This window comes from Neovison vison, chromosome 6, assembly GCF_020171115.1.
Source record: "Neovison vison isolate M4711 chromosome 6, ASM_NN_V1, whole genome shotgun sequence".
In the NCBI taxonomy this organism is placed as follows: Eukaryota; Metazoa; Chordata; class Mammalia; order Carnivora; family Mustelidae; genus Neogale; species Neogale vison.
In genome coordinates this window covers 2775078-2798622 of record NC_058096.1, presented here as the reverse complement: position 1 = coordinate 2798622, position 23545 = coordinate 2775078, and the positions used below count along the sequence as shown (strand labels likewise).

General features: G+C 64.4%; 1 protein-coding gene across 2 annotated transcripts; it reads right to left on the bottom strand.

Moving 5' to 3' along the window:
• Nucleotides 1-1570: 1570 nt before the first annotated feature.
• Nucleotides 1571-21125, bottom strand: CBS (cystathionine beta-synthase). Of its 2 annotated transcripts, XM_044250855.1 has the most exons (17): nucleotides 21010-21125; nucleotides 18397-18610; nucleotides 15058-15164; nucleotides 14555-14689; nucleotides 14317-14396; nucleotides 14092-14226; nucleotides 13596-13665; nucleotides 12208-12299; nucleotides 11310-11435; nucleotides 10839-10923; nucleotides 9829-9934; nucleotides 8626-8703; nucleotides 8385-8519; nucleotides 7724-7832; nucleotides 4086-4170; nucleotides 3644-3685; nucleotides 1571-2312 (listed from the first exon to the last, which is right to left on the bottom strand). In XM_044250855.1, the coding sequence occupies exons 2-17, from the start codon at nucleotides 18600-18602 to the stop codon at nucleotides 2173-2175; spliced, it is 1731 nt and encodes a 576-aa protein (XP_044106790.1). In that variant the 5' UTR covers nucleotides 18603-18610; nucleotides 21010-21125; the 3' UTR covers nucleotides 1571-2172. The 2 variants fall into 2 exon arrangements, with proteins under 2 accessions (XP_044106790.1, XP_044106791.1); XM_044250856.1 differs by lacking the exon at nucleotides 3644-3685.
• Nucleotides 21126-23545: the final 2420 nt, after the last annotated feature.

Here is a 23545-nt window from a genome sequence, read left to right as displayed (position 1 = left end):
GCCTCAGGTCATGATCCCAGAGTCCTGGCATCTGATCGAGCTCCGCATCGGGCTCTCTGCTCTGCAGGGAGCCTGCTTCCTCCCTTCTCTCTCTCTGCCTGCCTCTCTACTTGTGATTTCTCTCTCTCCGTCAAATAAAATCTTAAAAAAAAAAAAAAAAAAGATACACCATGATTTCCAAGATAATACTAAAAATGAACAAAAGCTGGAGGGCTCATAGTTCCTGATTTCAAAACTTACTACCGAAGCAACAGTCATCAAAATGGTGTGGTACTGGCCTAAGGACGTATCTACTGACCGATGAGAATTCAGAGCCTAGAAATAAACACTTTTATCTGTGGATTTTCAACGCCAAGACCATTCAATGGGGGACACTCTCTGACAGACATCCACATACAAAAAAAAAAAAAAAGCCTGGATCTCTACCTCACACCCTGTATAAAAATGAACTCGAAATGGGTTAATAAACTGAACATGACGGCTAAAACTATGAAAGTCTTAGAAGAAAACAGGTGTAAAGTATCATGACCTTGATCTGGCAGTGGGTTTGTACATATAAGAGCAAAGATAACAAAAGAAAGAAACTGAACTTGATCAAAGCTAAAGGTGTTGTACGCTAGAAGGGGAACAGTCACCCACAGAACAGGCGGAAACCTCTGCAAGTCACAATCAGGCAAGGGTCTAGGATCTACGATATATAAACAGGGGCGCCTGGGTGGCTCAGTCGTTGGGCATCTGCCTTCAGCTCAGTTCATGATCCCAAGGTCCTGGGATCGAGCCCGCATCAGGCTCTCTGCTCAGTGGGGAGCCTGCTTCCCCCTCTTCCACTCCCCCTGCTCGTGTTCCCTCTCTTGCTGTCTCTGTCAAATAAAAAAAAATAAATAAAAATCTTAAAAAATATATAAAGAAGTCCTCCAACTGGACAAGACCACCTCAGTGAGGAATGGGCACAGAACTACGGGCACTTCTGCCAAGACCTACAACCGACCACGATGCTGAGCGTCACCAGTCACTGGGGAAACAGGCAGGACGCCCAGAGCAGAGCACAGCAACTGTGCACAAGCTCGCAGAGGAACCGGAACCCAGAGCACGTCGGTGGGGACGGAAGTGGGCGCTGCGGCTGCCCAACAGTCCGGTGGGAGCCGCACACACACACGTGCACTCACACACACACACGTGTACGCACACACGTGCACTCACACACACGCGCGCGTACGCACACACGTGCACTTACACACATGTGCGTACGCACACACACACACACACGTGCACTTGCACACAAGCGCACACACATGCACGCACATACACACGCAGCATCATCACGTGACCAGCGGTTTCCGGCCGGGTGTGGAACCAGAGTTTGGAGCCGACCCGCAGACCAATACTTGGGCACACATGGGGTTCACGGCAGCAGAAACCACCCAGACGCCCGCCGGCAGTGCACGAAGGGAGGAGCCGTGTCCCGCGGCGCGGCGGAAAGTCACTCGGCCCTCAGCAGGAGAAGAGCCGCCTGCTACGTGTGGGCGAGCTCCAGAAGCGTCCCGCTGAGCCACAGAAGCCAACACGGAAGGCCAAACCATAGGATTCCGTTTATGTGATGGACCCAGACAGACCCACGGGACACAAAGCAGGCTGGCAGCTGCCAGAGAGGCCAGGGAGGGGACTGGCTATATGACCCCGAGAACAGGACGTTTTTAAACTGATTGAATGTTATGGGAATGTCCCCTCCATCAGAAAACCCCAGACAAGTCCCTCTGAGCGACCCAGCCCCAAGCAGAGGGCCATCGCACGCACCCCACTTCCCCAGACACCTGTCTGTTGCTCCCCTTCCCCGGGGGGACTAAGAAAAAGCACCTGCTGCTGCTGCTGCCCACCCGCTCCTGTCGTCACGTGGGTGCCTCCACCTGGCTGGGCTCTACTCGGATTTCCGTGTTGAAACGGGTTAGAAGAAAGTTCAAGAAAGCCATCTACTCTAACAAACCATAAATAGACCCACAGGGTAGCCAGGCGTTAACGAAGGGGAACGAACATTCCTGCCGGCCGCGGGCTCAGCGCCATCCGCCTTCCCTGCGGCCCATCACGGGGGAGCGGAGCCACGGCGGGCGGTCGGCAGTCATGGGGTGTGCGCGCGGGCTGTCGGACGCCACAGAGCACGGACCCCCGCAGGCGGCGTCAGAGCTGTACGGTGGCCCCGGAGGGCCTGGAGTTTGTCTTCTGCTCCCGCTCCCGAGCGGCCACGAAGTTCAGCAGGTCGATGGCCGTGACGACGCCGAACACCATCTGCCTCTTGCTGGACTTCCCGTCGCTGTGGTCTGAGGACGAACAAGGCAGGAGGGTGTAAAGGTGCCTCGTTGTGCACTCGGGGACACATGGCCCTGCCCACATCCGGGCCCAGCCGGTGCCTGAGTGTCCCCCCAGGAACGCCCAAGCCGACCCCAACAGGTGCCGTCCTCCGACACGAGCCATCCGGGCGACGCCACACAGAGCGGGGTCCTGGCTTCTCCCCACCAGGCCTGCTGGGCCCAACACCCCGTCTCACTCTTTCGTCTGTGGGGCCCCCTTGGTGGCCGGCGCTCATGTCCTGGCATGAAGTTCCAACCCTGCCCACACCCACACCCACAAACCACATCAGCTCACAGCTCCGGGCTGTCGTCAGACCCGGGTCCCTCTCAGTGCTGCTGCGCTGTGCTGCCAACCGGCAGAGGGTTTGGGGGATGGCTAATTTCACGTGTCCGCTTCGCTAAGTCACGGGGCGCGCAAATACTTGGTCAAAAGTATTCTGGCTGTCTGGGCGAGCCTCGGTATTTGATGGGGTACGCAGGGTACACCGGATGCCCTCTCTGACCTGGTGGGCCGCGCCTAATCAGCCGAAGGCCTGAACAGAACACAAAGGCTGATGCCCCAAGTAACAAGAGAAGTTCCTATCTTTGTACTCAAACTGAGATATCGGCCCTTCTTGTGCCCTCGGCCTGCCTGCTCACCCTGCAGCCCCTGGAACCTGCCAGCCTAGCACGTGAGCCAGTTTCTGACACTGAACCTCTCCCTACATCCACAAGTGCTGCTGGTGTCCCTGGAAAGCCGTGAGCGACACACGGAGGACCGGCAGAGACGAGGAGCGGGTGGGAAGGACCCAGGTCCCACCTCTTTGCCCAGTGTGGCCACTGAGGGCAGAGGTCACAGAGGGCGGGGGTCGGGAAGGCCCGGGGCGCCAGGCACCTCAGGAAGAAACGTGGAACCCAGAAGAGCCAGCCGCGGGCACTGCAGGGAGCACAGGCAAAGGGGGTCCGCAGGCACCTCTGGGACCCGCCCTCCAGGCCCCTCCAGGAGAAAATCGCTCACAGCCAAGGTGTGCTAAGGGCCACGTGGTCCGTGATGACCGCTCGGCCCTGCCGGCATGGCAGGAAGCGCTGTTGAGTGTGACTCTAAAAAAACTTTATTCCTGGACCCTGAACTTGGACCTCCTAGCTCTTTCTCTTTTGTTTTGTTTTTTTTGACTAGATGCTCAGATAGGAGTAAATGTGGCACTAGGAGGAAGAATCCTCACACGTAAGCTTGGGCTCTAGGACCCTGGACAGCCTCGTTTGCCCTCAGAGGCTGCGATTCTGACCCCGAGCTGCCTCCGGGGCGGGCAGGGCGTACATACCTGCGGGCCCCCCCACCACGCCCGGCAAGGCCAGGTCCCGTGCTGTGGAGCCAAGGACGAAGAGGGGTTAGACTCGGGGCCGCCCCCGCCCCAAGAGCAGCCCTCTGTTGGGAGGGTGGGCAGATTCCAGGCCCCGCCCGATTCTTACTCCCCAGGCCTCATCGTCACCAGAACTGGACCGGCAGTCCTAAAGCCCCGCGGCCTCCCCAGCAGTGGACCCCCAGGCAGGCCCACAAGGGGGTCCCTCGGAGCCCCAGTCCAAGGCCAGTGGGGGCTGAAGGTCGGCTCCCCACCAGATGCCCTTCGAGGGACGAGGGCCTTCCTGCCCGCACAGCTCACAGCAGGAAGGCGCACGGAACCTGGGGTCGGGCCGTGGTGGCCAGCGCCCCGCAGAGCTCCCGCCACCCCAGTCCCAGCCCAGCCTGGAGCCAGCCCTACTCACACTGGATCTGCTCGTGGACCACCAGGGCGAAGTGATCCATCTCCAGGATGTGCGAGAGCTTGCCCAGCGGGTCCGTCAGGCGGATCTGGAAGAGAAGCGGTGCTCAGTGCGCGCGGGGGCAGCAGCCACGCTCCAACCCGGCCGGAGCCGGAGCGCTGCCGCCCCCGGGGGCGCTGTCTGCCCGGCCCTCCAGTGAAGGTAGCAGAGCCTAGGACAGGCTGGGCACTGCCCCAGAAGGCCCCCCTGCAGCCTTTGCTGAGTCACAGGATGGAGAGAGCCGCACAATGAACGTGAGCAGACACGGAAACGGGCCACCAGTCCCTGAAAGACACAGGATGTCCTATACCTAACCCTGTGTGGACGCGGCCGGCAGAGCTTCCCACAGTCGGAGCCCCGTTCCGTCTGGCCATTCTGGGAAAGGTGAAGCCGGTGAAAAGACGAGGGGCAAGCCGGGTGGGGAGGGGCTCACACGCAGTATCGCTCGGCGGGATACCAGCACAGAGGCACTGGTCACAGCCCGGAGACCCCAGGAGAACAAGGGAACCCCCACCTCAGCTGGCCTTTACGAACAATGGACATCGGTCATGCACCGCGACAGACCGGCAGCAGCACGAGACCTAACGGGGGGAGATGGTGTGGAGAAGGGGAGTGTGGGAACTCCGCGCCGCCCTGGGTGCCGGAGACGGAGGAGAACCCGCGGCGAGGAAGGACGGGGACGCTCAGGTCCACCTTTCAGACACGAACACGAGCAGACACGCCTCTGCGCGGCTTCACCAAAACGTGTTTCCGACGAGATGGGGAAGGGACTCGGGGGACTACAGAGTGGACAGAGGATCCAGGAAGGAAAAGCCGGAGTGGGGATGGAAGTCCAGCCATGGCCCGGAGACCCTGGTCCTCCGGGGTGGGGGGGACAAGGCCGGCCCCCGGTGGTCCCCGTCTCCAGGCCTGTCACCCCGCTCGGGCCACAGCTCACCACCAGCTGGCCCCGCACCCAGGTCTAGGCGGGTCCAGCCCCTTGGGAAGGGCTGCCCGGACCCGCGTCCCCCCAAATACCAACATCACACCTCAGGAAAGACGGGAAATGAGGTTTCTTGGCCCAAACGCCTGGGAGCCGTGGGACCTCACGTCCAGAGGGAAGATGTGTGCCGTCAGCGAGAGGCCTCACTGGCCCCCGACTCTACCTTCGTTTAGAAATCAGTCTGAGGGTGCCTGGGTGGCTCAGTGGGTTAAGCTGCTGCCTTCGGCTCAGGTCCTGGGATCGAGTCCCGCATCGGGCTCTCTGCTCAGCGGGGAGTCTGCTTCCTCCTCTCTCTCTCTCTGCCTGCCTCTCTGCCTACTTGTGATCTCTCTCTGTCAGATAAATAAAATCTTTAAAAAAAAAAAAAATCAGTCTGAGGAGGCTGTACTGGGTCGGGCTCCCTGACCTGGTGGGGGCCCGTCACACTCGTCCCTCCCGGGGAGGTGATGTTCACAGTGATCGAAGGCGACCTCCCTGCGAGTTGAACTCATGCCTTTTGCAAGCTCTTTCCAGTTTTAAGGGGCCCGGAGGGAGGGGGAGCACTGTGAGGCCCTCCAGCGGGGTCTGCTCCCCGCGAGGTCACACCACGAGGTTCTCAGAAGGGGACTTACAGTTGGGGCGCCTGCAGCCCAGCCCTAAGGGTCACTTGGCATTAGCCATGCACTCGGGTCATCTGTTCACAATCCCAGTCAAGTCCTTCATGGACCTGGACAGTCCTCCGTCCCCATGGCCTCCATGGGCGTCCGTTCCCTGGGAGGGGGTCCCGCTCAGATGCGAGCTGCACAAGCCTAGCTGATTTCCAAACCAGCTGGCCACACCAGAGCCCAGCCGGGTGCCCTTCCCATCTGGCTCGGGTGACGGGGGCGACCTCCCGTGAGAAGACGCGTGCTCACGGGGCCGGGCAGAAAGGGTCAGCGGGGCCCCAGCGTAGCCACGCCGGGCGCTGGGGCAGGCCGAGCACGGCAGCGCTGGCCTGCGGGAGCCGAGTGCCCCTGAACGCGCCTTGGCAGGTCCGACGTGACGTGGCCAAGACGACCGTCGGGGTCAGGGAGAGCCAAGAAGTTGGGGCGGCGGCTCACTGCCGGTGCCCGTGACACGGGTCCCACCCAGGCTTTCTCCCGTGGCCCCTGCATTCGCCTCCAGACAGGATCTGGTCCACGAAAGCCTCGCACGCCTGGCAAAGGACGACATCTGCCTCCATCCGCGCCAGCCCCGTGGTGCCCGGAGTGGAGCAGGCACACCAGGGCCCCTTCGTGGTTTGCTCCCGCCGGCCCTGCCCAGCATCTGGGTGGCAAGACACCGGGATCCCCACACACACAGATGAAAGCAGCAGAGCCAGTGGGGGGGGCCCTGCCCGGGGCTCGGTCGTGCTATAAAGGCAGGGGCCTGCCGGCGTGGCCTCTGAGGGAGGGAACAAAACAGACCTGGGTGGCAGGTGGCAGGTGGCAGCCCCGCTCTGCCTGTCCGTGCTCGGGCTCTGCCAGCCACGCACACGCACGAAACCCCAGTGGCCACCCGCGCAGAGACCCCCAGCAGTGAGAGGCGGGGGAGCCACAGCGGCTTGCAAAAGACCACGGCGCAGGGGCAGCCACTTGCTGAGGGAGGGGCCAGGAGCCCACAGAATCAACCCCAAAAGGACTGAGATGCCGTGGAGCCGGGAGGGGACGGACCGTGTGTATGGCTCCCTGCGGACACAGGACACATCAGTGAGCCGTGGGAAAGCAGCCGGACACGTGGCACACGCCACCCGCGAGGACAGGACGGGCGTGGCCTCCATGGCGCTGGAGGTCGGGCAGTGCGGGAAGCCTTCGGAGGGACTGGTGACAGTGTCCTGTCCCAACTGTGAACTGGGATGTGTGGGATGTGCTCACCGCGTGGCAGTCACACCTCCCGCGACGGCAAGGAGGGGGCTGGACAGCTGGTGGCCGCGGGGCCCGTGGATAGGCCACCCGTGCTCAGCGGGGCTGGCCAGCCACGTGCACGGGACACTGGGCTCAGGGGCGTGGAGGCCAGGCGGCCTCAGGGTGCTCGCAGACGAACGCACACTCGGACCAGAGCCGGGGGCTCGGGACTGCGAGGAGGGGCAGCCGGGGCAGCGGGGGTGCGGGGGTGCGGGGTGCTCACAGTTGGAGGAAGCAGGCGGACTCAGAGGAGGGGGGCGGTCCAGGCCAGAGGGGCGAGCTCTCCTGGGGGAGGCGTGGCGGGGGGCGGGGGCTCTGCAGGCCCCCAGAGATGCGGAGGAAGTGGAAGCCATGCTCGATTCCGTGTGCCGGGGGAGGGGGCAGCGCCTTCGTCCCTGGGTACGGGCCCGAGCCCCGACCCCCAACCCCCAGGCCTCTCACGTGGAACAGTCAATGGCCCACCTTCCCCTCACCGCCAGGTGGAAGCCAGAGCGCTCGGGCCTCGGCGTGTTGGGGCCTGTCACAGTCTCACGACACCCGCAGGGCCCCCCCAGCCCCGGCACGTTCCCAGAACGTTCCAGTTCTCACTAGACAATCGGGCGCACCAGGGGTTCCTCATGAGTGTGCCCAGGAAAGGCGTGGCCCCGTGTTATGGGACAGTGGTGCCCGAGAGGCCCAGGGGCCACGCCGTGCCCCCCAGGCGGCGTCCCCGCTCATACCTGCTGGAACTGCTTGTACAGGACTTTCCGAACTTGGTCTGACGGCTGAACCTTCCCGGCGAGCAGGGACGACAGCATGTTGCCCAGGGTCACCATCCCCAGGATCGCCCTGGGGGGTGGGGGACAAGCTCAGGTCAGGGCTCAGGGCAGGTACCCCTTCCTTCCCCGGGGCAGAACATGCCCGGGGCCGCCCTGGGCGTCAGATGGTGCTCTCTGGCCGAGGGCGCAAGTCCTCTCAGACCTCAGCCAGCACCAGCAGGGCATACGGGGGGCAGAATGTGCAAACTGGTGGGTCCCCTGGGGGCTTCCGTTCTGACCAGCATCGAGGCCGCCCCCGGGACCTGGACTCCTAGGGCGCGCATGAGGGTCGTCTTGGGAGCCTGTGCACACGGGTCACCTGTGCGTGGCCTGCCAGGCCTGGCGTGTCCCCCACCTGCCCCGGGGTGCACAGCAAGAGAGCCGTGGGACAGGGGGACCCCATCCGCAGGAATGCACGTGGCCCACTCCCCACCCTGGCAGCTGCGCAGCGACCACTCGGCCACCGGGTCCCCAACCGTGCTTCGGCATGCACGGCGGCCACCGCCAACCCACTGGCGTGTCCCCGCGGCCGCCCCGTCCCGCAGTGCGGAGTGCAGTCCGGGTGGGGGTCGCAGACACTGACCCCGACTCGTCGACCACGGGCGCCTGGTCGAAGCCCTTCTCGCGCAGGATCTCGATGGTGTGCTCACAGGTGACCGTGGGCAGCACGGTCAGCGGCGCCGACAGGCTCAGCTCCTGGACCCGGAGGTGCCACCACCTGAGCGACAGTGCAGAGCGGGCCGTGAACCGGGGGGACGGGAGGCGGGGACCAGGAGCACGTGCCCTGTGGCCACATGGGGGACTGTGGGGGCGGCGGTCCTCACCACGGCTTGGTCACTGTGAAGTCCTCCTCCTTCAGGAAGCCCTTCTGCAGCATCCACTTGTCGCTCAGGAACTTGGACCTGCGGGCATCCGAGGTCACCAGGGTTTGCATGGAGGGTCTCGCCGCTCCTCTGCCCACACGTGGGGGGGGACCCGGCGCTCAGAGAGCCCGGCACTCCCTACTGGATGCCACGGTCCAGTAGAGACCCCCCCATGGCCGAGGCTGCAGGGGAGGGGGACCCCCGTGGGGACCCGGCGGGAGAGCTGGACAAGCAGCGACCCGTGTCCGTGTCTGAACAAGGGCAGGGCACAGCAGCTCCCATCCCCGGACCTGGGCCAGCAGGCCCCTCGCGGCCCCAGGGGCACCTCGGCCCCAGCCCACTGTTGACACTCGGGGACAAAGGGAGCGTGACCCTCCTGGGGGTGAGGGACACTGGCCGCACCACAGCCACCTCATATGCAGTCACCCCCCACACCCGCCCCTCCTCTCACACCCCCTTCAGACTTTCTCACACACGCGGCAGGCGTGAGTCAGACGCTCCTCCTGACCAGGGCAGGGGAGCTGCCAGCTGCGGGCGGTTTGGCTGCAGGAGCCCAGACGTGACTCACGCCGCCCCCAGGGGAGCACCGGAGACACGTACCCCAGCCCCCGGGCTGCGGAGCACACGGTGAGGGGCTGGTGGGCGGAGGGGGGTCTCTAGATCTCTGCCCCCCACAAGCCCGCCGCAGAGCACACGGGCCCAGGGCCACCAGCCGGGCCTACGGTCTGCAGAGTCGGGACAAGAGGTGAAGGGGTGGCAGAGGCCACTGGTCACATATTCCGCACCAGGTCCCACGGGGCCATCTGAGCCCCCCTGGGAGCGCCTCGGCCAGAGGCTGGACGGAGCTACAGGGGAGCGTGGAGGGCAGCAGGGAGGCGCGGTCACGGCTGCAGTGACCCTCCTCCCTCAACAGATGCTTTAGGCCAAACTGTCAAATGCGTCTAGAAGACCCGAGGCGGGGACGAGACGGAAGGAGAAACCACGGGCTCCTGAGACCCCCAGGGGACCCCAAGGACCAGGAGGGTGGACACAGGGGCTGGGGGTGTCATGCAGGCCCCCACCCCACCACGTTCTGCCTGCAGACGTCAGGGGAGGCTTGGCGGCGGGCCAGAGCACGGCCGGGAAGGACGGGGCGACCCGGGCGGACGAGGGGGCGCGTCTCACATGTAGTTGCGAACGGAGTCGGGCAGGATCACCACGCAGCGCTGGCCCTCCCGCAGCTCCTGGGCCGCCTTCACGGCCACCGACACGGCGCTGCCCGCACTGCCCCCTGCGGAGCGGGACCGTGAGCGCATGTGCATGTGTGCCGGGCCGCGCTCTGCTGGACCCCGGGGCGCCGTCACCTGTGGCTACCTCTGCGGAGAGCACCCCGCTTCTCAGGGCCCCCTGCCCTGCTCTCACCGGCTGAGCTCTGTGTCGGCCCAGGCTTTCCTCACTTGGCCCTGACCCAGGGAAACCCAGAGACCCCATGGCGGGTTTCACAGAGCGTGTGCCTGTCCCCTCTGTCCCGAAGCCCCTGGGGGTCAAAACTAAGCTGCTTCCCTCGGGGGCCTCGGGGGCTGTGAGAGCTGGTGGGGGTGTCGTCCCACCTCCCCTGCCCCCTGAGGCCCACGTGACAGACGCCCTCCAGCCCCTCCCGGCCGGGGACTCCAGTCCACGACGAGCCCCCACTCCGAGGTCAGTGCTGGGCTTAACTGGAAACACAAGTGTCCCAAGCGCCTTGGCCTCGCCCCCAGAACAGGCTGAGGCCATCGCGAGGGCTCTTCTCACGGGGTGGGGGACCCAGGTGGGAGGCAGACGCCCGGCGCGCGCCCGGACCCCGGTGCCTACTTTCCCAGGAGTGCGACGGCTACTTCCTCTCCCGTCAAGCTACTGGGGTCTGCTGTGTCCCCAGGCCCCTCACCGCTCACGCTGCCCCTGAATCTGCGTGCCACGTCCTGTTCTCACCAAGACCGTTCAACACAGAGCACAGAGCACGTAGGGACCCGGAACACCAGCCCAGAGCTCCGCACTCCCCGGCCTCCTGCCCTCCTGCGAGGAGGGTGCCCACCGAGCACTGAAGGGCGGGCAGCACCTGAGAAGCCCGGCTACCGCCCCCCACAGCCCCAGGAGGAGGGCGTCTCTTGCACCCCTGGACTGGAAGCGGCCGAGGGCCAGCCCCCCTCCCCACTCACCGCACAGCAGACCCTCCTGCGCGATCAGCATGCGGGCGAAGGCGAAGGCCTCCTCGTCATTGCTCTTGAACCACTGATCCACCACCTGCGGCCGGGACCGAAGGCCTGGAGGGGTGCGACCCGCCCCCCGCACCCCCGTATGTCCCCACGGGGCCCAGCCCAGACCCTCTCAAGAGCCTTGTCTGGGGTCCTTCTCATCCGCCTCGTTCCCCTGCTCCCTCCCTCTGCGGGGGCCTGATAGTCACACAAAGCTGGGTCTGACCGGCCATGTCCACGTCTGTGCCCAGCAAGGCCGTGGCACACACCTGTACGGTGCCGCCGGTTCCCCAGCCTTGACCGCCAAGACCGTGCTCCGCCCACCGGCCCGTGCAGTGCTCACGTCCCCGCGCCCCCTCCGTAGGAAAGCCGGACCGAGGGCGCGTGTCACGGAGGCCTGGAGCCCTTACGCGGAGGCGGTCCGGCTCTACCTACCGACCGGTCCAGCACTGTAGGGATGAAGTCGTAGCCGATCCCCTCCACCTCGTACACGGTCTGCTCCGTCTGGTTCAGCTCCTCGGGCTCCGCAAGGATGGAGCCCTCAGGATCCACCCCGATGATCTGCACAGCAGGCGGCGTTGGGGCCTGAGCTGGGCACAAGTCCCATCCGGCCAGAACTGGCTCTCACCCAGGTGCCGGATCCCGACCCCAACAAGTGCCAGATCAAGATCGGCCCCTTGGGGCGCTGGTCTCATTCCCAGGCCTCTGGCCAAGCTGGAAACCCAGGAACCCACGCCCCCAGCCTTGAGCAGATTCCAAGGTAAACATTCACCTTGGGGCACTCAGAGGGGCCAGCATGTCGGGGGAAGGAGCCTCCCAGGGGAGAACCTGGTAGCAGGGCGCCCCAGGAAAGCGCTGACTGGCCCTGTGGGGACAGCTGAAGCCTGTGGGGCCGAGAGCGGACCACCCGCTGGATGTTTCTACAAGCCCCTCCCCAGGTCTGGGCTAAACCCTAAATCCAGATGCCCTCCCAGGTGCGGCACATGTGAGACCCAAGCCTAAGAGCTTAGAGCTTCTGGAACAGTCCTTTGGAGGCCACGAAAGCCAACCGTCTGCCCCCAGAGCACGTAGGTCACGGGCCACTCCCAGACCCGCACAGAGACACTCCGGCCCCGACACGAGGCTGGAAGCAGAAACGGCAGGAACTCTCAGCCCCGAAGCAGAGGCCGCTCTGCCGGCCGGAGGCCCGGACGCCTGACGGGTCGGGTCCGCCTCCAGCTGTGGCGGAGGCCGCAGGGGAGAGACGCGCCCACGTCGGGGCCTGCGTCTCGGGGCGGGGCGGGCGTCCACGTGCCCCCACCTCCCGCCCGTCCGCAGCCGTGGGGTCACTCACCTTGCAACCTGGGCACTTCTCCTTCAGCTTCCTGGCGACGCCGGTGATGGTGCCACCCGTGCCCGCCGAAGCTACCAGCATGTCCAGCTTCCCTGATGGCAGACGCTGCGTCGGGGGACACCCTCGGGCCACAGCCCAGCCGGCCCACCCCGCCTTTTCCTTTTCTTAAAACTTTAACTAGTCGAGAGAGCGCACCCGTGTGTGTGCGCATGTGCAAGAACGGGGGAGCAGCAGAGGCAGAGGGAGAAGCAGGGTCCCCCTGAGCAGGGAGTCCGCACGGCGCTCGATCCCAGGCCCCCGGGGTCATGACCCGCGCCGGAGGCAGATGCTTCACCGACGGAGCATCCACCCCCAGCCCCACGCCTACCAACGGGTAAAAACCTAACCCAAGTGAAGGCTGGTTATGGGAAAGTTCCAGAGAACCGATTCTCGTGTTTCAACAGCCTTTCATTACAGTGCCAGATCTCTGAAAGCGTTCATGGCGAGTGACCCCGGGGGCTTCATTCCAGTCTCAGCTGGCGGCCCACGGCCACGGCCACCCCAAAGTGGCCTGCATCCCTCCGCAGAGGCTGCCCCTGGGGGACGGGGCCCGGGTAGCTAAGTCTGGCTGGGACGGGACTAAGGGAACCGAGTTACAGAGGAGACAGAGGCCATCCCTGAGGCTTGGCTCCAACATCCCCTGCTCTCAGCCTGCTGAGGGGCGAGCTCCGACGGCCGCAGACAAGTCCGCGCGGGCACGCATGCCGGAGCAGACGCGGATTTTTGCCAAGGGAGAGGGTGACCCAATGCTTGGAGCTCGCCGCCTGGCTCCTGGGCTCGGAACGCGGCTGCACGGAAGCCCACGCCAGCACCTGACTCCCAGCAGAAAGCCAGCGGGGCCCACCGCCCCGCAACGCCTCCCTCAAGTCTCTCTGGGAAATGGCCCGTCGGCAAACACCGCCATAGCCCCTCGAGGCCTTGGCTCTGAACGTGTGGAAAGGAAGGAAACCAACCCCAGGTACCACCACCCATTCAGAGTGGGGCTCGATGCCAAGTGCCCTTCCACAGTGTGAGCCCAGGGACGCGTCCAGCACCAGCCGGGGACACACGCGCTCCCTGAGCTCGGGAGACGCTGCGCGTCTGGAGGGCACACCGCTGGGCACACAAACAGGACTGCTCGTGCCTGGTGTTAGAGGAGAGGCAAAGGCAAAGTCCAGAAAAGCACACCAGAGGGAGAAAAATTCTCTAAGGAGAGGCTTGGCAGAGCATGTCACAAAGTGGGGGCATCTGAGCTGGGTTTTGAAGGACGAATAGGAGTTTACCAGAGAGAGGATAAGGGACTCAGACACTCCCAGGCAAGCAGGGGTAGAAGCCACGGATATGGACCACGGGGCGGGACAGGTACGCACCCTCACACTGCTGCAGGATCTCCTCGGCGGTCGTGTCGTAGTGAGCAAGGGGGTTGCTGGCGTTGCGGTACTGCACAAACACGGCGAGGTCAGACACACCAGGAGCCACAGCCACAGCGCGGGAGGAGCACGGCTCCGAGCCGGACGCTCCCGGCAGCTCCGCGGACAGTGGCCACAGCACGGGCAGTTCTGGGAACCTCAGCGGGCACGGAACACAAAATCCCATCTCCGGGAGCCCCGGGAGGGAAGCGAGTGACACAGAGTGCGTCCGGAGAAAAGGGTCTTGTGCGTTTCACACCCATAAAGCACTTCCAGGGTCCCCCGCACAGGCCGTTCCAGCCCAGGGCCTGACGGGCCAAGACACCCCTGCTGCGGGCCAGGCACCCCTGCCGCCGGCCAGGCACCCCTGCCGCCAGTGCGCCCTCCCCCCACCTCCCCCGCCCCCAACAGAGGTCCCCGCCTCCGAGGGCACGACCGCCCCCAGCCCCACCCTCACCTGGTCCAGGATGTGAGAATTGGGGATCTCGTTTCGGAGCCTCCACGCCACCCCCACGTGCGACTCGGGGGAGTCGAACCTGGCAGTGGTGGGTGTCCTCACGATCTCCGCCCCCAGGGCCCGCAGCACATCCACCTGCAGAGGAACACGGAGGCCTGCGTGTCCCCCACCCTGCCCCCAGGACCGGCGAGCGGGGTGGCCCCCGCGGGAGGACCCCTGCCCCACCTTCTCGGTGCTCATCTTCTCCGGCATCACGATGACGCAGCGGTAGCCCTTCACGGCAGCGGCCAGGGCCAGGCCGATCCCTGGGGATGGGTGGGGGCGGTTTTTGAGAGGGGCACCCCCTCCCCGCGACAGGTGCAGCAGGTGCAAACGGTCGAGGGAAGAGGCCAGCCAGATAGGCCAGCGGGCCGCAGAGGGTCGCCCCGGGCCGGGGACCCTCCCGGCCTGTCCCGATACTCACCAGTGTTCCCGGACGTCGGCTCAATGATGGTGTCCCCGGGCTTCAGCGTCCCAGCCCGCTCGGCGTCCTCGATCATCCGCAGGCTGATCCGGTCCTTGACGCTCCCGCCCGCGTTGAAGAACTCGCACTTGGCCACTGGGAGCCAAGGATGGATCAGGAGAGGAGGAGGCCCTGTGCCCCACCGATCCCTCCACCCCCGCCCCGTGCTCTGATACAGCCCGGATGTGGGGACAGACACAGTCTCTGCTGATTCTGCAAACCAGCCCCTCTCTGTTCCCATCTCCCGCCTGCACCTGGAGGGGGGGCCGGTCCGAAACTCCCACCTGCCCCCACCTGTTGGCCCCACAGCCCCTCCCCTTGAGGGAGACAAAGGCCCCTAAGGAGCCCCTGCAGGGTGACGGGCCAGGAAAAGCCTCCGTGGGTGGGGGCCTGGGGGGGTCCACCCCCGCATCCCTGTGCCCCCCCCCCGAGCCAAACACAGTACAGACAGCGCCGGTACTCACAGAGCTCACACTTCAGGCCAAACTTCTTCCCAATCTTGTTGATTCTCACCATGGGGGTGTCCCCAATTTTCTTCAGGATATCTGGCAAGATTTTAGGGGATTTTACCCTAAAACAGAGAAGTCCATGATTATTCAGTCTTGGCAGTGGACACGTTGTCTTAAGTAAGTCAAGCAAATCGAAGAACGGGGTTTCCCGGGATCCGAGTGAGGACAAAATCCACACGCAGGGTGGAATGTCACAGGCACATGCACACGCCACGGGAGGACATGTATGAGCGCCGCCTGGAGCTCGGCTTGGGGTCAGCTGCGCCAAGGTCGTGTCCTCTGCAGCAGGGGTCACAGGGTGGCCGGGCGCAGGGACGCAGGACCCCTCCATAGCGTTTCTGCAACTTCTCACGTTAACGTTATTTCCAGATAAGGTCGCTGAAGGACAGCACTTTGACAAGGTCCCGGTCGATCTGTTCGGGAAGTCTTCTCTGGGGACCCTCACTTCCTTCCCTCTCTCAACCCAAGCCCCAGGATTCCTGCTTTTCCTTTCCTCGATGAATGCACTGATGCCGACCCCAGAGCCCCAGGGCCCCCAGGGCTGCCGTCTGCCCACCAGGCTGGGAACGGTGGCTGCAAAGGGCTCACACAGGGCACCTGGCATCGTCTAGAAAATGCCAGGCCCTGGCAGTGTGAAGTAGCACGCTCAAAAGCAAACCACAAAGACCATGGGGAAGTCCCTGGTGCCCTTGGAGTCAGGGTCAGGATGAATTCCGAGGCGGACCTCCAGCTCAGTGTGAGTCTCCGTACCACGGACCTGCTGTCGCCCTTCACACTCCGGCGACTGGCTGCTTATCCCCATTCTCCCACCTGGTGACAGGTGACAGGCGGGTGTGTACAGCCCAGCTGGCGCGGGTGTGCAAACCAGGATACGTGCACTTCCTGAAGGGCCCCCCCGAACTTTCCTCCATCCTCACCCTCGGGGACCGAAGCCAATTCCGCACCCTCTTCCTGTCTGCGCCAAGGGTGTACTCGCCCAACGTTCACCTGGGAATATGCCCCACAGACCCGAGTTTCCAGAAATGCAGCCGCTTCCTACACCCCTGGCTCTCACGCACATTCTGGGGTTCTCAGACGCAGCAGGTCCACTGCTCCAGGAACCTGCTGTGGTCAGATTCCTGGCCCCACGCCCAGCACCAGCGGGCCCAGCTTCCCAGGGGGTCCAGAAGCCCTAAGGAGGCAGCATTCCAGCCTGGGGGCCTGGACAAGCCGGAACCAGCCTCCCACTGCAGCCTTCCAAGAGGCTCAGAGGACACCTCCTGGGGCAAGCTCAGCAGAGAGGCGCCTCACAGATGCGCGGCCGAAGGGCAAGCCTGGCTGGGGCCCAGGGCTCCTGACCTTGGCCTGGGAAGGAGGCCAGGACCTCAGTGTGAGGCGGGCGGTGGCGGGGGAGGGGGGGCTGATTCATCAACTAGCCAAAGGCACAGAGGTAAACAAGTTACCCCTGAATCATCCTGCCCCCCCACAGAGGCTGAGGCCTACCCCCTCTGGGCAGGAGAACCTGGGGTTCCTGACTCAGCACCAGGCCTTGGGGGGCAAACCCCGTCCCCCAGAAGCTTGCCTGAGGTGAGCAGCGCAGGAGCCTGAGAGAGAACCGAGCAGGGCCGAGCCTGGAGGCCTTCAGGAAGGTAACCCCACAGCATCTTCGGGTAAAGCACGCACCTCACCGCTGCGCTCACCCTGGCCCTCCTCCCAAGCCCATTCCACCTGGGAACCATCTAGAATCCCTCCCCCAGATGTCCCCGTGGCTTCGGTCTATCCAGACACGGCCCCCTCCCCCACCTAGCCCCAGCACACCTGCGCCCTCACCTGAGGCTCCCCAAGCTCCACGGGCCCTGGACCCCCGGGGTCTTGCGTGCCCCCAGCCGGTCAGCCCCAACACCCTCGGAACTCTGGGCCTGAGCTGGAACGAGCATCACAGGGAACACCGGCCCCTTAAGGGCTTTTTAAGAGAATGGATCAGGCCGGTGTAGGAGATGCAGGTCTGACACTAACTCACAGTCTGGGAAGAGAGCATCCTTTCCACCCCGGGCTTTCTGGTTAGAGCTCGGGAGCCTGCAGGAACCTGGGTCTCTATCTGTTGCCCCCCCCCACGCCACCCCCCGACCCCGGCAACCACGCCCCAGCCTCACCGCCCCCCAGCCTCACCGCCCCCCAGCCTCACCGCCCGTCTGCCCACCGCTGGGCTTTGCCTGGGATGCGAGGGCTCACCCTACCCCAGCAGCGGCCAACGTGGCCTCCTCCACTCCCAGCCCTGAAACTCGTCTGTTTGCAGCTTCTGGGAATTTCGTCATCTCCGTCCGCTGAGGCTTGCACCCCCTCCAGCCCTCCCTTCTGACGTTCAAACTGGGGGTCACGAGCGCTGGTCCAGCAACGTCCCCGGGACAAACAGCACACGCCTGGGAGCACCTCCCGGACCTACCTGTCCCGCATTCGGGAGATTATACCAAGGACAGGAGACAACCCCGGGCTTTCAGCTTTTATCCCGGGATAGGGACTTCTGTCCTTTTTTTCCCTTTCCCACAGACAGACCTCCTGAACCTACAACAGGTCACAGGTATCGTGGGTTTTCGTTAAAGACAGAGTTTTCTGGGGCGCCTGGGTGGCTCAGTGGGTTAAGCCGCTGCCTTCGGCTCAGGTCATGATCTCAGGGTCCTGGGATCGAGCCCTACATCGGGCTCCCTGCTCAGCGGGGAGCCTGCTTCCCTCTCTCTCTGCCTGCCTCTCTGCCTACTTGTGATCTCTGTCAAATAAATAATCTTTAAAAAAAAAAAATCTTAGGGGGAAAAAAAAAGTTTTCTACAGACAGTTCTTCACATGAGATCATCACAAACATCCCAATACCCAATAAAAGGCCTAACGAGTTTCCACGCGACAGCCTCAGCCCAACGACAAAGGGGCCCGAGGCAGGAAAATATTTCCAATCAGAAGCGTTCATCACCCGATGCAGAAAAGCGCAGGCATGTTCCAAAGGACCGACACCCGCGGGCTGGCCTCCCACACGAGGGGCGGCCCGTGTGGCGGGGCAGGAAACGTGTCCCCCACGGGTCGCTCCAAGTCTGCGGCTTGTTACGGGCTCAGCGTCGACCCTCGCTGCGCACAAGTCTAGGCGCCCGGCTACCGTGCGGACAAGCCCGGGCCTCTCGGAGCCTCGGCCCACTCCCCCCCCACAGCGCCCCTAACCCAGCTCCCTGGCCCTCCGGAGGGATTTCGAGGGGGGACCACACCTCAGGCCAGGGGGCTCCCAGGAAACAGCGTCCTCCCTTCCACTGCCCCTTGTCCACAGGCACTTACAAGGGGGCGTGGTGATGCGGAGAGTCGGAGACGGGCCTGCCCAGCTGCCAGGAGCACCTGCTTGGGGCATCAGGACGGATCCACAGGCGTTCCTTGGCTTCTTTGTCCCCCGGGGCCCTCTTCTCCAGGCTCCCTTTCCCCAGCTGTGCCCCTGAGAGGTGGGGGCACGCCATGGACCCGTCTGCTTGGGGCGTCTCGGAAGGCATCCTGGGATCTGCCAAAGGGAGGGGACAGAGTCCGTTCAGGCCGTTTCTCAACACCTGCCGCCAGAGCTGGGGCGTTGGGCTCAGCTCGTCCCCCCGGGGTGGGGGGGGGGGTTGGGAACGAGCACGAGTTTCAGCTGCAGCCCTGGCTGCTCCCCAAGATGTTAACACAGACCCACCATGCGGGTCGGCGCCCCCCCAGGCACAGACCGAGCCCGACGACCGGGAAGGGGGAGTCTGGGCACGGCATCCGCGGCAGCGCGGCTCGCGGCGGGCGACATTGCCAACAAGACGGGGGTAGGAGCGGAGCGGACGACGGGACAAACAGAGCGCGGCGTCCCCGCAAGTCAGAAATAGTACTGGGCTATGAAAAAGCAGTAAAATTTCAAATTTCTTCTCAATACGAGGGCACGTGGAAAAAAAAAAGGGTTCCTATGTGGAGGTGACGGGTATCTTGACTGTAATCATCAAAACGAACACAAAGTTGTAAAAAGGGCTTCGAATGGCATCTGTAGGGCAGGTTCGGTGGGGGGGGGATCAGGGCCACGGGGGGGGAGCTCAGTGAAGCGTCTGCCTTTGGCTCAGGTCATGATCTCGGGGTCCTGGGATCGAGCCACACGCTGGGCTCTCTGTTCTGTGGGGAGCCTGCTTACCCCTCTCTCTCTCTCTCTGCCTGCTTGTGATCTCTCCCTCTATGTCAAATAAATAAAATCTTAAAAGACAAAAACAAAAACACTCCGGAATCCGGTGGGTTTGGAAAAGTCCCTGCCAGAAGCTCATGGTAGGGGACCTGGCTCTGGGCCGTCTCTTGCGAACAGCCACACAGCTCCTCTGGGAAGCGGGAGGGACCCCAGATCCCAGATGTGCTGTCCCTGCTCCCCAAGAGCTCTGTAGGGCAGTTCCATTGTGAAAAGGCTGGGGGCCCCGGGGAACTGGGCTGAAGCTGTGCACAGGGTTCCTCCCACAGAGATGCAAATCCACTCCCCTGCTCCCTTTCTCCTCTGGAGCTCACCTGGCCAGGTGGTGGGCGAGGGCAGAGGCTGCCCCAGCTGGGTCTCTTTTGTCCAGCGCAGGTGGCCTGATGCAGCCCAGCCTAGCGGCTCCCCACAGACACCCAGGCCAGAGCCTGCCAGCAGGGAGTCAAGAGGGTCGGGACCCTTTGCAAGTCATACCCCTTGGGAATCCTGTAGGCCGAGGCTCCCCCCAAGCCTGGGGCATTCTGAGAGAAACCAGCTCCCAGCTGTCCTGCCCTGCGGCATCCTTAGAGCGGTGGTTCCCTCAAGGGGACCACGGACTTCTACTGGGGTCAGACCTTCCCTGAACCCACTCGAGGATCTCCTCCTTTCTCCTTTTGGAAACACCTAAGCAGAACAACACCGGTTCCCCAGCAGTCGCCAGAGTCGCCTGTGGGCAGGTGACCTGCATCTGGCAGAAGCCCCCAGCGACCAACGTCGCTCCCCATGAGGGGCCGGCAGCGCCCCTGCCCGGTAGGCGCCCGCTGGGCCGCAGGACTGCCACGGACCGGCCACCCACGCCTTTCTGGCGACTGACCTCGCTTGGCGCAACCTACGGCCCGGTAGGAGCTGCTGCGTCCACTGATGGAAGCCGAGCGAGCCTCCGTGGCCCCCAAAAGCACTGGATCGCGCGCTCGCTCGGGGAGCGGTCCGAACCCGCGGGCCTCACCTGCGGAGGCGGCCTCACCTGGAGCCGCCGGCGGGCTCTCGCCTCACCTTAAACCGCAAGACCCCCCCCCCCACGCCCGTGAGGACGGCCCGAGTGCACCCGTCGACCCCGTGTTTGGGGCTGGGGGTGGTCAGGGTTAAGGGCGCAGGGGTGCTAAACTTCTCTCTTGAAGTGTGAGTTTTCAGGCGGGAGAGCGAAGCCCGGAGGGACAGTCCGGATACGCACGCCCAGGTCACCTGGAGGAGCTCCGAGTTTTGCGTTCCCGCCCACTCCCCAGTCCGGCCTCGCTTAGGGTTCGGGGAAGTGGGGGATTCAGGACATCCTCCCCCACCTCGCGTCCCCTCCCCCCGTGGACACCCGCTCACGTGCCGCCCACGCAACTCCGTCAATATTTACTCCCGCCTCCTACACCTGGGAAAGGAGCATTTGCGAAACAGCCCTTTCCCGTCCAAAAAAGGCAGCGAAAACTCAGGGCGCCCCCGCCCCCACCCCATTCGCTCCACAGCCACGGCAGTCGGGGGTCAGGCCCGGGGCCGCGTGCATGCGGCATCCACAGTTTCACGACCGCCCGGACGCGCGGGAGCGGGGAGGTCCGGGGGCGCCGGACGCCAGCCCCGCTCCGCCGCGTGCGGCTGGAGATGATGCAACTCGGGGGGGGGCGATCCGGGCCCCCAGCCCGAGTCTCCGGCCCATTGGCGGGGCGGGTCTCGGCCCGGCGGGCGCTCACCTGGACGGGGACACGAGAAAGCAGCGCGGGGCGGGAGCGTCCGGGCGCGGGAGCCGCGGGCCCGACTCTGCTCACCCGAGCCGTGAACCTGGAACTGCGGGGCCACCGGGACCTCGCGGCCGACGGTGCGCGCAGGCGATTGGCCGAGAGGCGGGGGCGGGGGCCGGCGCGCGGCCAATCCCGAGTGCGGAGCGCCCCGCCCGCCGCCGCCGCGCTTGTCCCCGCCCCTCCCTCTCACCTCACCCCTCTCCCGCCCCCAACTCCCTGCCCCTCTGCCCAGCCAAGGGTCCGACACCCCGCCCCCACCCCCCTGCAGGGCCGCACGGCCGGGACCCCGCCCCCAACTCCCCGCCCCCGCTGCCCAGGCCCAGGGCCAGGACCCCACCCCCTCCCCCGCCCCCAACTCCGCGCCCTCACTGCACAGCCGCAGGGCCGGGACCCCGCCCCCACTGCCCAGGCCCAGGGCCAGGACCCCACCCCCCTACCCAGCCCCCAGGTCCCCGCCCCCACTGGTCAGGCGCCCGGCCAGGACCCCGCCCCTCGTTCCCCTTCGCCCTCCCCTCACTACCCCCCACCCCAGGCCTCCAACTCCCCTCCCCCACTGCACCGCCGCAGGGCCGGGACCCCCCCCCCCCCCCGCCCCAGTGTCCAACCGCCGGCCCTGGTCGCGGTTTCTACTCCCCTCTCACGCGTCCACCGGCCGGGAGCCCCTTTGCCCTCCTCTCCCCCGGTTCTCCGAACACCGCCCCGCCCCTGCCTGTCCCCAGGACCCCCCACCAGAACCGCAGACTCCAGGGGCGCGGACACTCCGTACTCGGTTCTGTTTTACGTGGGGACCTGCTTGCTCTGTCGATAAGACGCGCGCCCTCCGGAGCGGGGGAGGGGCTTGTCCTGCCGCGAGGCTGGGGCTCCGCAGAATCCGGTCCGCCAGGTCCCCCCACGCCGGCCCTGGTTCCCCCGGCCTCGGTCAGGGGGGCGCCCAGCGGGAACGCGGCACCCGGGCTCTGGCTTCCCCGCGGCGGGGTCCCCAGGACTGATTTCTGCCCCTCGTGGTGCAGGTGTCCCGCGGCCCCAGAGCTTGCCCTCGGAGCCTGTCCGCCCAGTCCGGGCCCTGGGAAGGAACCGGAGCTCGCTGGAAGCTTGGCCTGAAGTCACAAACGCCGCTCAGAAACACATGTCACCCAAGCGCTCCCCATCAACGCTGGCTGCCGCCCCGAGGGCACCCTGGGGTCACCAGGAAGGCCACCCCCAACAGGATTTCAAACCTGTGTGCTCTTGACTTCTAAGGAGCCGGCCTCGTGGGGTTCTGGGGCTGACCGGCACCTGTGGGACTGACAGGCACAGGGCCACCAGGTGTGGACAGAGGCGGAAGCATCCTTGGCTCAGCCCAGGTGGGGCTTCCGTCCCAGGCTCTGGAAACTCACGGAAACTCAAACGGCCTCTGCCCCTGGGGTGCTCTATTCCAGGAGGGGGGCCCGCAACAAGGTCTCGCTTTATAACAAAAGTTCCACTAATGGGAATTAATGTGAAGAACGAGGAAGACCTGAATGGGAGCGGGTGTGATGTCAGGCGCTCCAGAAGGTGCCCCAGACAGGTGACAGGTGACCGGAGGAGCCAGTCTTGTTCTCAAGGAGGAATGTTCTGTGCTGAAAACAGCCAGGGCGCAAATGCCTGGGGCAGGAACGAGCTCGGGGGCTGGAAGAACCCAGGAAAGGTCAGTGTGTCCATGCGGCCCAGCAAGGGACAGGAGTGGGGGAGGGCGTGGCGGGCCAAGAGGACAGGGTCCAGCCTTCAGCCGCCATGCTGGGGCCCTTGGACAGTTTCAAACTAGGGAGTGTTTATTTATTTATTTAGAAGACTGGATTTAGTCATTTGACAGCCCACACAGGAGCCTGGAAGGGGGAGAAGCAGGCTTCCCGCTGAGCAGAGAGGCCGATGCAGGGCTCAATCCTAGGACCCTGGGACCATGACCTCAGCCGGAGGCAGACGTCCTTCTAAGAAGAGAAGTTGGGACCACTGAGGCACAGACGGAAGTCACGCTGGCACAGGAGGAGGGACTCGGGCTGCACCCCACTGCCACCCCACCCTAGCTGGGCGTGGCAGGAGGGCCCCTCCCCTGAAGCCTGGGGGGTGGGCCCTGCGGACACCTTTTGGACTTCTAGCCTCCAGAAGCAAGAGACGAGAACCGTGCGTCGTTTTAAGCTATCTGCGTGTGCAGTGATTTGCTATGGTGCCCAAATACTAAAAAAAGCTTTAAAATGTTGATAGAATTTCAGACTGTCAAAAAAGGGGCAGGAACCATAAGAATTCCCAGATGCCCTTCACCCATTTCCCAAGTGTTCCATTTTTTAAAGATCGTATTTCTGAGTCATCTCTACAACCGTCGTGGGGATCTAGCTCGTGACTCCGTGATGAACTGTCGTGGGCTGCACAACCGAGCTGGCTGGGCGCCTCCAAAGGCCACGTTCCCACTGCGTCTTCTCCACGCTGGGTCTCTGCCTGTCTCCGCAGTGAGAACGCGAGCGCGCACGGTCTG

Coding starts and splice junctions, on each gene's coding strand:
- CBS (XM_044250855.1), bottom strand. CDS start 18,602: ATGCCTTCCGAGACGCCCCAAGCAGACGGGTCCATGGCGTGCCCCCAC. Junction 14,227..14,316: donor AGAAGATGAGCACCGAGAAG/GTGGGGCAGGGG, acceptor GTTCCTCTGCAG/GTGGATGTGCTGCGGGCCCT. Junction 2,313..3,643: donor CGTGGTGGGGGGGCCCGCAG/GTATGTACGCCC, acceptor GTTCGTCCTCAG/ACCACAGCGACGGGAAGTCC.